The 12640-nt window shown below is 45.0% G+C and overlaps 1 protein-coding gene across 1 annotated transcript in view; it reads left to right on the top strand.

Moving 5' to 3' along the window:
* The first annotated feature begins 710 nt into the window (after positions 1–710).
* Positions 711–12640, top strand: part of slc28a1 (solute carrier family 28 member 1) — a 29003-nt gene continuing 17073 nt past the window's right edge. The window contains exons 1-7 of the mRNA XM_067973225.1: positions 711–776; positions 879–955; positions 3593–3684; positions 5608–5797; positions 7859–8000; positions 9759–9872; positions 10379–10456. Coding sequence (XP_067829326.1) covers positions 711–776; positions 879–955; positions 3593–3684; positions 5608–5797; positions 7859–8000; positions 9759–9872; positions 10379–10456 — 759 coding nt within the window. The remainder of the gene's footprint in view (positions 777–878; positions 956–3592; positions 3685–5607; positions 5798–7858; positions 8001–9758; positions 9873–10378; positions 10457–12640) is intronic.

Genomic DNA, 12640 nt, shown 5'->3' with positions numbered 1-12640 from the left:
AAGACCCCCATCTAGCCATCAACTGGCAGTGCAGTTGTACCAGGATTATTACCATTGATGGAACCTTTCTAAAGTACCACCAATGTATTCAGGCTCCTAACCTATCAGGCAACTGCAGCGCACAGCCACATTTGGCCGTGGTACCCTCCGACAGAGCGGTTCCCTGAACATCTTTGAGCAGTGATGGAACGGAGAAAGCTCAGGGAAACTAAAAGCAGAGCAAGGAGGAAAAATTGGACCAAGAGCCGAGGAACCAAAAGGGTGGCTGAGGGGAAAGATCAGATAAAGTTCAAGAGAGTGATCATAGGTAAGTGACAGAGAGAAGAGATGGGGAGTGTGAAAAATAGATCTAAGTAACTGTTGAAGATGCTGAAATAGCCATCGTTGGATTTAGCAGTATCTATGACAACCGGGGCTGGTCTAAGGACCTTTTCAACTGTAATACAGGAACCAGATCCCTGCAGGAACTATGGGTTTAAAATATGGTTTACAATGCTATGCAAGGATGGCCAAACTGGGGCTGAAAATGGGCAAATTATTCAAAAAACAACTGGCCCTTTATCTTTAATTGGCTGGGTTCAGAGGTTGTGAGGTGAAAGTTCATTGACCTTTCCTCACTCTTAACCTCTTATATTCTTCTGTTCTGATTTGTGATTATCCTTCTTTAATTCTTGAACTCTTTTTTTAATGCACTGAAGTGAATCTTAGAAATGGACAACGCAAAGTCTAAAAATAAGCACGATTATAGTATGGAAAATGCGGGATTTGAAATGGAGGTAAGCATTTTACATGACCTTCAAATATATATTTGTTCCACTTCAGTCAGAGTGAGATAACTAATTCTATTGGATTCCTTTTATTTATCTTTTTCTGTGCAGGAAGAAGCATATTCCAAACCCAAGGATCATCCATCACCCCCATTTTCTGAAACGAGAGAGAATCCCAAGTTTCTGAGGTACAGATCAGAAGGAATTATGAATTATTTTCTTAACATATTGGCGCTGATTCATCTGTTGGTTTCTGAAAGGATTGTAGGAACAGAAGTAGGCCATTCAGCCCCTCCGGCCTGCCTCACCATCAATCAGCTCATGGCTCATCTGCACCTCAACTCCATTTATCCGACTTTGCTCCATATCCATCGTTACCCATTCCCAACAAAATCTATCTCAGTCTTGAAAGCTCCAATTGTCCCCCAGCATCCACAGTCTTTCGGGGGAGAGAGTTCCAGATTTCTACTACCCTTTGTGTGAAAAAGTGCTTCCTGATTTCGCTTCTGAATGCCTGAGCTCCAATATTAAGACCATGTCCCTCAGTTCTTGATTCCCCCACCAGAGGAAATAGTTTCTCCGTATCTACCCCATCAAATCCTGTTAACATTTTAAATACCTCAAGCTTCTGTACAAGCCAAGTTTATGCAACCTGTCCTCATAATTTAACCCTTTTAGCCCCGGTATCATTCTGGTGAATCTGCGCTGCACCCCCTCCAAGGCCAATATATCCTTCCTGTGATGTGTGCCCAAAACTGAACGCAGTTACTCCAGATAGGGTCTGACCAAGCAATGTCGGATAAGGGAGCTTCCTGATAACACCATCAAATCAGGGGAACTGGCCTCTCCTAGCAATGCTTGATAGACTGAGCCCCTCTTTATACAGAACGCTGCCACGGAGGCCTGTCCCTTCAGTCAGGTCATTGACTGTGTGATGTTGCTGTTGTAACAACAACAACAACTTGCATTTATATAGCACCTTTAACATAGTAAAATGTCCCAAGGCGTCTCACAGGAGCATAATCAGACAAAATTTGATACTGAGCCACACAAGGAGATATTAGGACAGGTGACCAAAAGCTTGGTCAAAGAGGTAGGTTTTAAGGAGCATCTTAAAGGAGGAGAGAGAGGTAGAGAGGCGGAGAGGTTCAGGGAGGGAATTCCAGAGCTTAGGGTCTAGGCAGCTGAAGGCACGGCCGCCAATGATGGAGCGATGAAAATCGGAGATGCGCAAGAGGCAAGAATTGGAGGAGCGCAGAGATCTCGGAGGGCTGTAGGGCTGGAGGAGGTTACAGAGATAGGGAGGGGCGAGGCTATGGAGGGATTTGAAAACAAGAATGAGAATTTTAAAATTGAGGCGTTCCCAGATGGGAGCCAATGTAGGTCAGCGAGCACAGGGGTGATGAGTGAGCGGGACTTGATGTGAGTTAGGATACAGGCAGCAGAGTTTTGGATGAGCTCAAGTTTATGGAGGGTGGAAGATGGGAGGCCGGCCAGGAGAGCATTGGAATAGTCGAGTCTAGAGGTAATAAAGGCATGGATGAGAGTTTCAGCAGCAGATGAGCTGAGGCAGGGGCGGAGATGGGCGATGTTACAGAGGTGGAAGTGATGGAACGGATATGGGGTCAGAAGCTCATCTCAGGGTCAAATAGGACACCAAGGTTGTGAACCGTTGGATATCTACGAGCAACTCTGCTTCGGCAGTGCTTTGATCTTGTAGAATAGCAATAATGTGTTTATAGAGCGGCTTCCAAAGTACTTCACAGAAGGGGGAAAAAGGAAAGTGCTTGAAATTAATTGGAGACTTCCTGATAATTACATAAAGCTGCACTGGCCTTTTTTGTCATTGACTGTACAGCTACTGGTCGTGAAAATGCTGCGCCATTCTAAAAACTCTTACCGTAACTTGAGCGGGAGTACACCAGATTGGCCAGTATCTAAATCTGGACCCAGTGAGGCAATGAAGTGCTACCAAAGGACCTCCAGCACCTGATTACTTCATTATTCTGCAATAAATCACCTTGTCACGCTCAATTAAAATTGTTGCCGTAGTTTGGAACTAAATTGGTAGATTTACAGAGAGTCTGGCTGATTGTGGGATGTGAAAGATCTCACACTAGTCCAGTGGGAGTGCTCGCGTGAGGCCGAGTGCCACAGCACTTTGTCGGAGCAGAACAACTGGAGCTTTGCAACAGGCTGTGTTATACCTGGTCTCGGAGCGACTGAAGGGGGTAGAAATTCGTTGGGAGGTTATTCTAAACGGGCGTATCACATCGCCCTCTTGTTACACTCCCTGCTTGAGATTCAGTCCTATGGAAGGCAATGAAATTTGCCAATTCCATATCACCCCTTTTACGCCCCTGCCCAAGACAATTTTCTACCCCCATGATTCCCACCCCCTGAGACCAATATCACTCACACCAATGAACCCAAATTCACCCAATGTTTCTTTTCTCATTCACCAAATTTTCTCGTCCAATTCTCTTCCTTCTGCTCATCTCCTGACGGCGTCACCCCCAAAACAAAAGTCGGAAGGAAAGAATGTTTCTGCTGGTTGGACTGGAGAATCACATCACAGTTATTCATAGAAATGGAAGTTGCCTTGGAATGAATGGTGTGATAAACAGTTGATACATCGACTCGAATGAAGCAATGTATTGCCTGCTATGTGGCTTTGATACATTGACTTGATTCTAAGAGAGAACGAATCAGTTCAATAGAGTAATTCAAATGTTGGACAGATGCTCAGCTGCAGGCAATGTGGCTCATGGAATCATTTCGTACTCTGCGCGATGAGTTGAAATATTTATATTTCTCTTTTTCAGCAAAATATCTCAGACTGTCTCAGGAGTACAGTTGTTCTACAAAGCTCACATTGCTATAATCAAACATGTCATCATGGGTATCTTCATGGCAGGTAAAAGTTATTAATTGAGGGCACTGTGTGACACAATGGCTCAGCACATCTGGGACCTGAGTTTAAATCCTGAGGTGAAAGTTCCCCTTCCTTACCTGCTATAAGGATCCTAATCAATTTAGGGCAGTCTTAACACGCATCCCAGTAGGTGTATGTCTACCGTAGAATCATAGAATGATACTGCATAGAAGGAGGCCATTCGGCCCATCGTGTCTGTGCTGGCTCTTTGAAAGAGCTATCCAATTAGTCCCACACCCCCTGCTCTCTCCCCAAATTTTTCCCCTTCTAGTATTTATCCAATCTGCTTTCGAAAGTCACTACTGAATCTGCTTTCATCACTCCATTACCTGTACCTTTAGCACAGTGTGCCCAAAATTTGGAACAAATTGAGACTAAATTGTGACCTTTAATCATGTATTTTTTTAAACAATTATATTTTTCGGTTATAAGTTGCATATAGCTTGTAGAAAAAATATTGATCTGAAGCCTCAAATGTATTGTTGCAAAACGTGCAGTTTATTGGGAGAGCACACTGCAGCCGGTCAGTGTTATTTTCTTTTCCAGCCAAAGTGTGAGCCTCTCGGTCACATTCATTGCCTCTGGAGATTCCCCAGCAACTATTTACATTTTTAGAGGTAGTGATTTTATTTATCCTAAAACTAAGAGTAGGCCTTAATTGATTGCAAGAGATATGGGGATAGGTTGGGAAAGTGGAGTTGAGGTCAACGATCTGCCATGATCTGATTGAATGGCGGAGCAGGCTCGAGGGGCCGAATGGCCTACTCCTGCTCCTATTTCTTATATCCTTATGTAAATAGGCAGGCCTTACTTAAAAGGGCTGCGAAGGTGGCCAGAGTGGACAATGAAAGGGTTAGACTGGTGCAGTGGGAAATGTTCTCCCAAGGTTAGAGCCCAGTCCATTGTTGGAACAATCTGGAGGGTCTCTTGTATTAAAAACTAGATTAAATAGAGATAATGGCCCTCAGCTGAGATTCTGCAGAGGTTCTACTGGTCTCCTGGCGGAAACCAGGCGGGCGGAGGGTGGGGGACAGTTAAAATGAAGGCAGTCACTTACCTCCTCTGATCCCACTGCCTTCCTGCCGTATCTAGATCTTAACCTGCTCTTTTGAGCAGACGACCCGACTGCAATATTAGCCAGAGGCCTGAGATGGGGGAAGCAGTGACGGCTTCCCCCATCAGGCCAGGCCTGCCAGGAGCCAGATCGTGGGCCAAAGGAGGCCCTGCCAGTAAGTTAAAAAAATTAATTTCAGCTTTCCTTGTGGGGCCAGGAGGGGCTCCTCCAAGCCCCACAAGGAAGCCTCGGACCTCCCTTGCCTGGGGTTCCCCCACCCCCGACCATGGCCAGATCCCCCACCCTCCCGATCGCCCCCAGAGCCATTAATGGAAGTGAGGCCCGAAGGGTTAGATTGGCCAGGCCTCTACGTCCCCAGATTCCCCGGGTTCACCACCTCTTTTCGTGGCTGACGCCCTCCTTACCCATCCCCCTTTAAAATCGGGGCCAATGTTTCACGACTATGAAATCTTAAACCTTGTCGAGTGCACCAAGTCCCGTTCACCCATCACCCCTGTGCTCGCTGACCTACATTGGCTCCTGGCCCGGGAACGCCTCGATTTTAAAATTCTCATCCTCGGGTTCAAATTCCCCCGCGGCCTCGCCCCTCCCTCTCTCGCTCCTTAAACCCTACCTCCATCTATCCTAATATCTCTCTATGTGGCTCAGTATCAAATTTTTGTCTGACAACGCTCCTGTGAAGCACCTTCCGACGTTTTCACTACGTTAAAGGCGCTATATAAATGAAATTTGTGGCTGTTATTTTCTTATGTTATTATGTTGTTGTTGCAAAAACAATTTGCTCAAGAAATAAAATCAGCTAACCGTTTGTTTGTTCCTCCCCATCCCAGGTTTCCTTGCATTCCTTATCACTGCCTGTATACTGAACTTCCAACGAGCCATTGCTCTACTCGTTATGACCTGCCTGGTTGTTTTCTTCGTGATTTATGATCTCATAAAAAAGTTCCTGGGAAAACGGTTGCTTCACCTGTTCACCCCTGTGAGTTCCTTTCTCCACAAGCACTCCAAATGGTTTAAATGGTAAGTTAATTGAACTCGGCCTGCATGCGAAGCTGCTATTCCCGTATGTCTTGTAGTGTTTGACATTTATCTTGTAGAAGTCCGCTTTGATCCTGTAGGATGATTTTAAAGAAAGAACTTGCATTTATTTAGTACCTTTCATGACCTCAGCCAATGAAGCACTTTTGAAGATAATCTGGGTTTTTTTGGTGATTTTGGTTGAGGGATAAGTATTGGTCAGGACACCAGGCAGAACTCCCCTGCTCTTCTTCCAAATAGTGGCCATGGGATCTTTTACATCCATCTGAGAGGGCAGACGGAGCCTCGGTCTAACATCTCATCCGAAAGACGGCACCTCTGACAGTGCAGCACTCCCTCAGTACTGCACTGGGAGTGTAAGCCTAGATTTTGTACATCAAGTCTCTGGAGTGGGACTTGAACCCATGACCTTCTGACTCAGAGGCGAGGGTGCTACCCACTGAGCTATGGCTGACACCAAAGGTTCCAATGAAATAGAGGGGCAGTTTATGAAGTGCAGAGCCTAGATTGCTGGGAGCACATATCTGGAATTCGGGAATCCGTCTATTGAAATGGCAATCAACTCATCCAAAGGGATGAATGAGTTCCAGACTATTCATAATCCTTAGCATCTCATTAAACCACAAACATAGAATGTAATCTTTTCTTTGAAAAAGCGGAAAGTTTCACAAGATCACACGATGGTTGCAGCTGAGGAAAGCCATTCCCACCATCTTGGTTCATCCATCGGAATGCCCCTAAAGTCCTCCCGTTGCAGCATCCAATTGCTCCTCAAATGATTCTAGGTTTTTGCCTCCACTGTTCGATCTAGGAGTCCATTCCATGTGTTGATGACGCTTTTGTGTGATGAAGAACTTTCTAATAGCAGCGCTGAATGGACCTTTTACTAATTTGAACCCAAGGCTCCTTGTCCTCCTCCTCTCACAATTTAACTTAAAGTTATTTTCCGGATTAACCTTTTCCATACCATTGTCTACCTTATATACAACAACTACACTGACAACTTGCATTTATATAGCGCCTTTAACGTAGTAAAACATCCCAAGGCGCTTCACAGGAGCGATTATCAAACAATATTCGACACCAAACACCACGTAAAAATATATTAGGACAGGTGCTTGGTCAAAGAGGTAGGTTTTAAGGAGCGTCTTCAAGAAGGAGAGAGAGGTAGAGAGACGGAGAGGTTTAGGGAGGGAATTCCAGAGCTTAGGGTCTAGGCAGCTGAAGGCACGGTCACCAATGGTGGAGTGATTAAAATCGGGGATCCGCAATAGGCCAGAATTGGAGGAGCGCAGAGATCTGGGAGGGTTGTAGGGCTGGAGGAGGTTACAGAGATACCTCTATAGGATCACCTCTCAGACACCTCCTTTCAAGATCGAAAAGTTCAAGTTTCTCCAGTATTTCCTCATAACTCAGACCTCTCAGACAAGGGATCAACCTTGGAGTCTCCTCTGCACTGTCTCCGACAATCGATTGTCTCCTTTATGCTTAGACGACCAGAAACGAACTCCGTACTCGAGGTGTGGTCTGACCAGATTTGGATTGTACTCTCTTGGCTGCGTAGATTGAGGTGGCCTCTTTGGATTTTTTGAAGATTATGAAGGGAATTGATTCAGACAAATTGTTCACTATGGTGAAGGATTCAAATGGGTTTAAAAATGAAGAGTAAGAAAGCAATTCAGGTGAGAAAAGGGACAGACTTCTTTGATCTGATGATCTATTGCTGCTCCTATAAATCTGTATGCTCTAACAGTGCCCTTCCAGGGAAAACTGAGCCGGGTAAATTTTACACGGCCTTGTGGCTGTCGGCACATATCAGGAAATTGCACCTGCCCAGAACAAGGGGGCACAACACTGAAATTCGAGCTAGGCCGTTCAGGAGTGATGTCAGGAAGCACTTCTTCACACGAAGGGGAGTGGAAATCTGGAACTCTCTCCCCCCCAAAAAATTGAAAATTTTAAAACTGAGATTGATAGATTTTGATTAGGCGAGGGTATTAAGGGGCTAACGTGTTGACTTTGTTCCTGTTTATTTTCTGTCAGGGTACTCGGTTTGCTGGCGTTGGTGGGATTGATCGCCTGGCTTGCCATTGACACAGCAAAAAGGCCAGAGCAGCTGATTTCCTTTGGAGGACTGTGTACGTTCGTCATCCTCCTCTTTGTCTTCTCCAAAAAGCCTCTGGCGGTGAGTCACCTCGTCTCCGCGGTGTTCCGCCACCTGACTGGGCGAGGTCCTGTCACGGGCAGTCGGGGTGGGAGAGCGGGGGGGGTGGAGGCGACCAAGTTAGGAGGCCGCGAAGGCCGCTTTCCAACTCTCGCCCAAACATGGGTGGGTGGGGGGGGGGAGGGGGGCAGTGTTGTCCGCTACGCTCCCGCCCGGTGGTTGACGCGAGAGGACCCAGCCAATCAGGCCCTCGTTTCCATACTACTGGCCAGCTGCTCACCCAGTGCGAGCCTTCCGCTGGTTGGAGGGGGACTGAAAATCCAGCCGCTCTGGCATGCAGCCTGGTCACGTAGGGTGCAGATCCCGGTGGCAAGTTGGGCGTTGCGGGGGTCGATTTTTGAGTGGCCAGGGGAAGCATTAATCCTCCTACTGACTCCTTAAAAATCACAGAACCTTAAAGCTTAACTGTTTTTTGAGCGGACTGCAGCGGCTCTTTAAGGACTGCTCAACGGCTGGTACCAACGGGAGGAGCATGCACAGCGTACTGAAGATTGCAAGTGGATTCCACCAACCAATGCACGATCCAATATGCAAGGGCAAATTGGCTCCCAGCTGTTTCAGATGGGGACGCTGTGCACCCATGTCGAGGCCCACCTGAAAATTACATCTGGTGGGCCATGAACGGCCAATGAACACCCCCAACTTTCAACTGACAATCGCCCCATTTTTGCTGGAAAACAGGAACAGAGAGACCTGGGGGGTTTACAATCCACAAATCTTTGAAGGTGGCAGGACAAGTTGAGAAGGGCTGTTTAAAAAAATACGGGATCCTTGTCTTTATAAATAGAAGGAATCTTACAACACCAGGTTATAGTCCAACAAATTTATTTTAAAATCACAAGCTTTCGGAGATTATCTCCTTCGTCATTTATAAATAGAGGCACAGAGTATAAAAGCAAGGAAGTTATGCTAAACCTTTATAAATCACTGGTTAAGCCTCAGCTGGAATATTGTGTCCAATTCTGGGCACCACACTTTAGGAAGGATGTCAAGGCCTTGGAAAGGGTGCAGAGGAGATTTCCTAGAATGGTATCAGGGATGAGGGACTTCAGTTATGTGGAGAAACTGGATAAGCTGGGGTCATTCTCTTTAGAATAGAGAAGGCTAAGGGGAGATTTAATAGAGGTGTTCAAAATTATGAGGCGTTTTGATGGATTAAATAAGGAGAAACTGTTTCCACTGGCAGGAGGGTCGGTAACCAGAGGACACAGATTTAAAATATTTGTCAAAAGAACCAGGGTGGAGAGAAAGAGACATTTTTACCCAGAGAGTTTTTATGATCTGGAATGCGCTGCCTGAAAGGGTGGTGGAAGCAGATTCAACAGTAACTTTCAAAAGGGAATTGGATAAATACTTGAAAAGAAAAAAATTGCAAGGCTATGGAGAAAAAGCAGGGAAATGGAACTAATTGGATGGTTCTTTCAAAGAGCCGGCACAGACACGATGGGCCGAATGGCCTCCTTTTGCACTGTATCATTCTATTAATCTATGATTCTATGATCAGGTTGATCAGCAATGTGGACAACATCCCCTACAGAACCAGTACACCAAACATTTGCATCAGCCTCCACCCCAAACAAGTTGGGTAACTCCCAAAGCAGTGGTGTTAATATGGTTTGAGTGGTGCTGCAGTTAGAGTTTCACAATATTTTAGATCTATGCCATTGTTCCAGTGTCCGTTGTTCCCTTGTGTGTTAACTGTTGCTTCCCACTGCTCAGGTCTCCTGGCGAGCACTGTTTCTGGGACTGGGCATGCAATTTGTCCTTGGCATCTTCATCATCAGGACGCAACCTGGCTTGGAGGCATTCGACTGGCTTGGCAAACAAATTCAGGTACAGTCAAGGGGATAGGATGAAGATGGAGTGTGTGGGTGGTGTGTATGAATAAGATGCAACCTTCACAAAATGTTTCTTTTTATATAAAAAATCTTGTAAAATCATTTTGCACTTTCATTGCACATTGGTTGCTGGAATATACACTGGTGTCAGGAGTATACACTGGTGTCAGGAGTATACAGTGCATCATGGCCCGATTCAGGCGTGATCCAATTTCTGTGCCCGTACTTTTTAGTAAAACAATTAAAATGGTGAATGCAGTTGACGTTGTGTGAATTAATCAGCCAGTGTATGGCAGACTGCTCCAAAAGGAGGGCTGAAGATAGAGGGCTGATGGCAGAGGCTGAATTGCCTTCATGCGTTGTATATGGTTTAAGTGTTAGACCTCATTAAAGCTATTTCATTTCATTCAACCTTGGATTGCAAAGAACTCTGAGCCAGGTTCAAAATAAGAAGTTTACAGTTGATATAACACGTATCTCTTTTATTGTTATTTCTTACAGACTTTTTTGAATTATACAACAGCAGGGTCGAGCTTTGTGTTTGGAGATAAGCTCATCAATGACGTTTTTGCCTTTCAGGTTAGCCTTCTACTTCTTTATATTCTGGTGAATTTTGTCTCCTGTCCAAAATTATAGTTACGATGTAAATGCCCAGTTAAAATCATCACAGAAAGTTAACATGCAGGTACAGCAAGCAATTAGGAAGGCAAATGGCATGTTGGCCTTTATTGCAAGGGGGTTGGAGTACAAGAGTAAGGAAGTCTTACTACAATTGTACAGTGCTTTGGTGAGACCTCACCTGCAGTACTGTGTAGAGTTTTGGTCTCCTTACCTAAGGAAGGATATACTTGCCTTGGAGGCAGTGCAATGAAAGTTCACTAGATTCATTCTTGGGATAGGAGGGTTGTCCTAGGAGGAGAGGTTGAGTAGAATGGGTCTATTCTCTCTGGAGTTTAGAAGGATGAGAGGTGATCGCATTGGAACATATAAGATTCTGAGGGAGCTTGACAGAGTAGATGCTGAGAGGTTGTTTCCCCTGGCTGGAAAGTCTAGAACTAGGAGTCATAATCTCAGGATAAGGGGTCGGCCATTTAGGTCTGAGATGAGGAGAAATTTTTTCACTCAGAAGGTTGTGAATCTTTGGAATTCTCTACCATAGAGGACTGTGGATGCTCAGTCGTTGAATATATTCAAGGTTAAGATCGATAGTTTTTTGGAATCTAGAGGAATCAAGGGATGGGGGATCGGGCGGGAAAGTGGAGTTGAGGTCAAAGGTCAGCCATCATCTTATTGAATGGTGGAGCAGGCTTGAGGGGCCGTATGGCCTACTCCTGTTCCTATTTCTTATGTTCTTATTTGGTTGGTGCCCTCCAATGATATTATAATAAATGTGTTATGGGATTTTAACTGTACAAATTATTGTTGTTCTGATCAATTAAAAAATTATCTACCTCAGCAACAATTCCAGTTATCTACAGCAACGAGAGCTGCTGATGCCCAGTTAAGTTACTAATGTAAGTATAATTCATCCAGGGATGCTGGCGATACATAGAAAATAGGAGCAAGAGTAGGCCATTTGGCCCTTCGGGCCTGCTCCGCCATTCAAAATGATCATGGTTGATCGTCTAACTCAGTACCCTGTTCCCGCTTTTTCCCCATATCCCTTGATCCCTTTAGCATTAAGAAATATATCTATCGCCTTCTTGAATACGTCTAATGACTTGGCCTCCACTGCCTTCTGTGGTAGAGAATTCCACAGGTTCGCCACCCTCTGAGAGAAGAAATTTCTCCTCATCTTGGTTCTAAATGGCGTACCCCGTATCCTGAGACTGTGACCCCTGGTTCTGGACTCCCCAGCCATCAGGAACATCCTCCCTGCATCTAGTCTGTCCAGTCCTGTTAGAATTTTATGTTACTGATCTGATGGAATTGCAATTAAATACTAAAAGAGATTAATGTATATGCTATTATGAGTGAATAGTAAAGATAGAAAATGTTGCAATCACTCAGTAGGTCAGGCAGCATCTGTGCAGAGAGAAATGTTTCAGGTCGATGACCTTTCATCAGACTTAAATACTAGATGGTCTCCTCCTTAGACATAGTCAGGTTAATGTGTTCAAACCAGTCAAATAAGTAGGGAGTTGCTGGAAGTCTTGAGGCCTTGATTACTTACAGCATTGTTGGAGCAGCCTAGAGGGAGCTTACCTTTGCATCTAGCCCATGTTCTAGTTGACCTGGACGTGCTTGACTCTGCTGCAGAATTAAAATGCGAGTAGGAGGGACTCCATTCCTAGTGTTGAGATCTCTTACTTTGATAAGTACAAAAATTCACACACTTAAAAACTGATTTTATCTGATTAAATGCGGAATTTCCAATGCTATAGTTACATTATTCACTTAGACAGTAGAATGGATGGAAGCTTTTGGTGATAGTTCCTTCACTTTTATAGTAGCGATGCAATGGATGTTGCCATGTGTGTTACAAAAAGGGGGAGATCACCCAGCTAACTGGAAGAGGCAGAGACCTGACTGGTCTGAGCCATCTCCCTTGCTCCCCCCATGATCTTTCCGGTGAAGTTAGTGAAAAGATTTGCCAAAACCATCACCAGGCCTTTTGAAGTGCAGCCTCTGTTATGTGGGTGGCTAATTTGTGCACAGCAAGAACCCACAAACAGCAGCAACAACAACCTGACTTTATATATCACCTTTAACGTAGGAAAACATCCCAAGGGGCTTCACAGGAGTAAAAATTGCTACCGAGCC

The sequence above is a fragment of the Heptranchias perlo genome, chromosome 38 (genome assembly GCF_035084215.1).
Source record: "Heptranchias perlo isolate sHepPer1 chromosome 38, sHepPer1.hap1, whole genome shotgun sequence".
Taxonomy (NCBI): Eukaryota; Metazoa; Chordata; class Chondrichthyes; order Hexanchiformes; family Hexanchidae; genus Heptranchias; species Heptranchias perlo.
The sequence above is the reverse complement of the archived record's forward strand: the minus strand, read 5'-3'. Positions and strand labels throughout refer to the sequence as shown.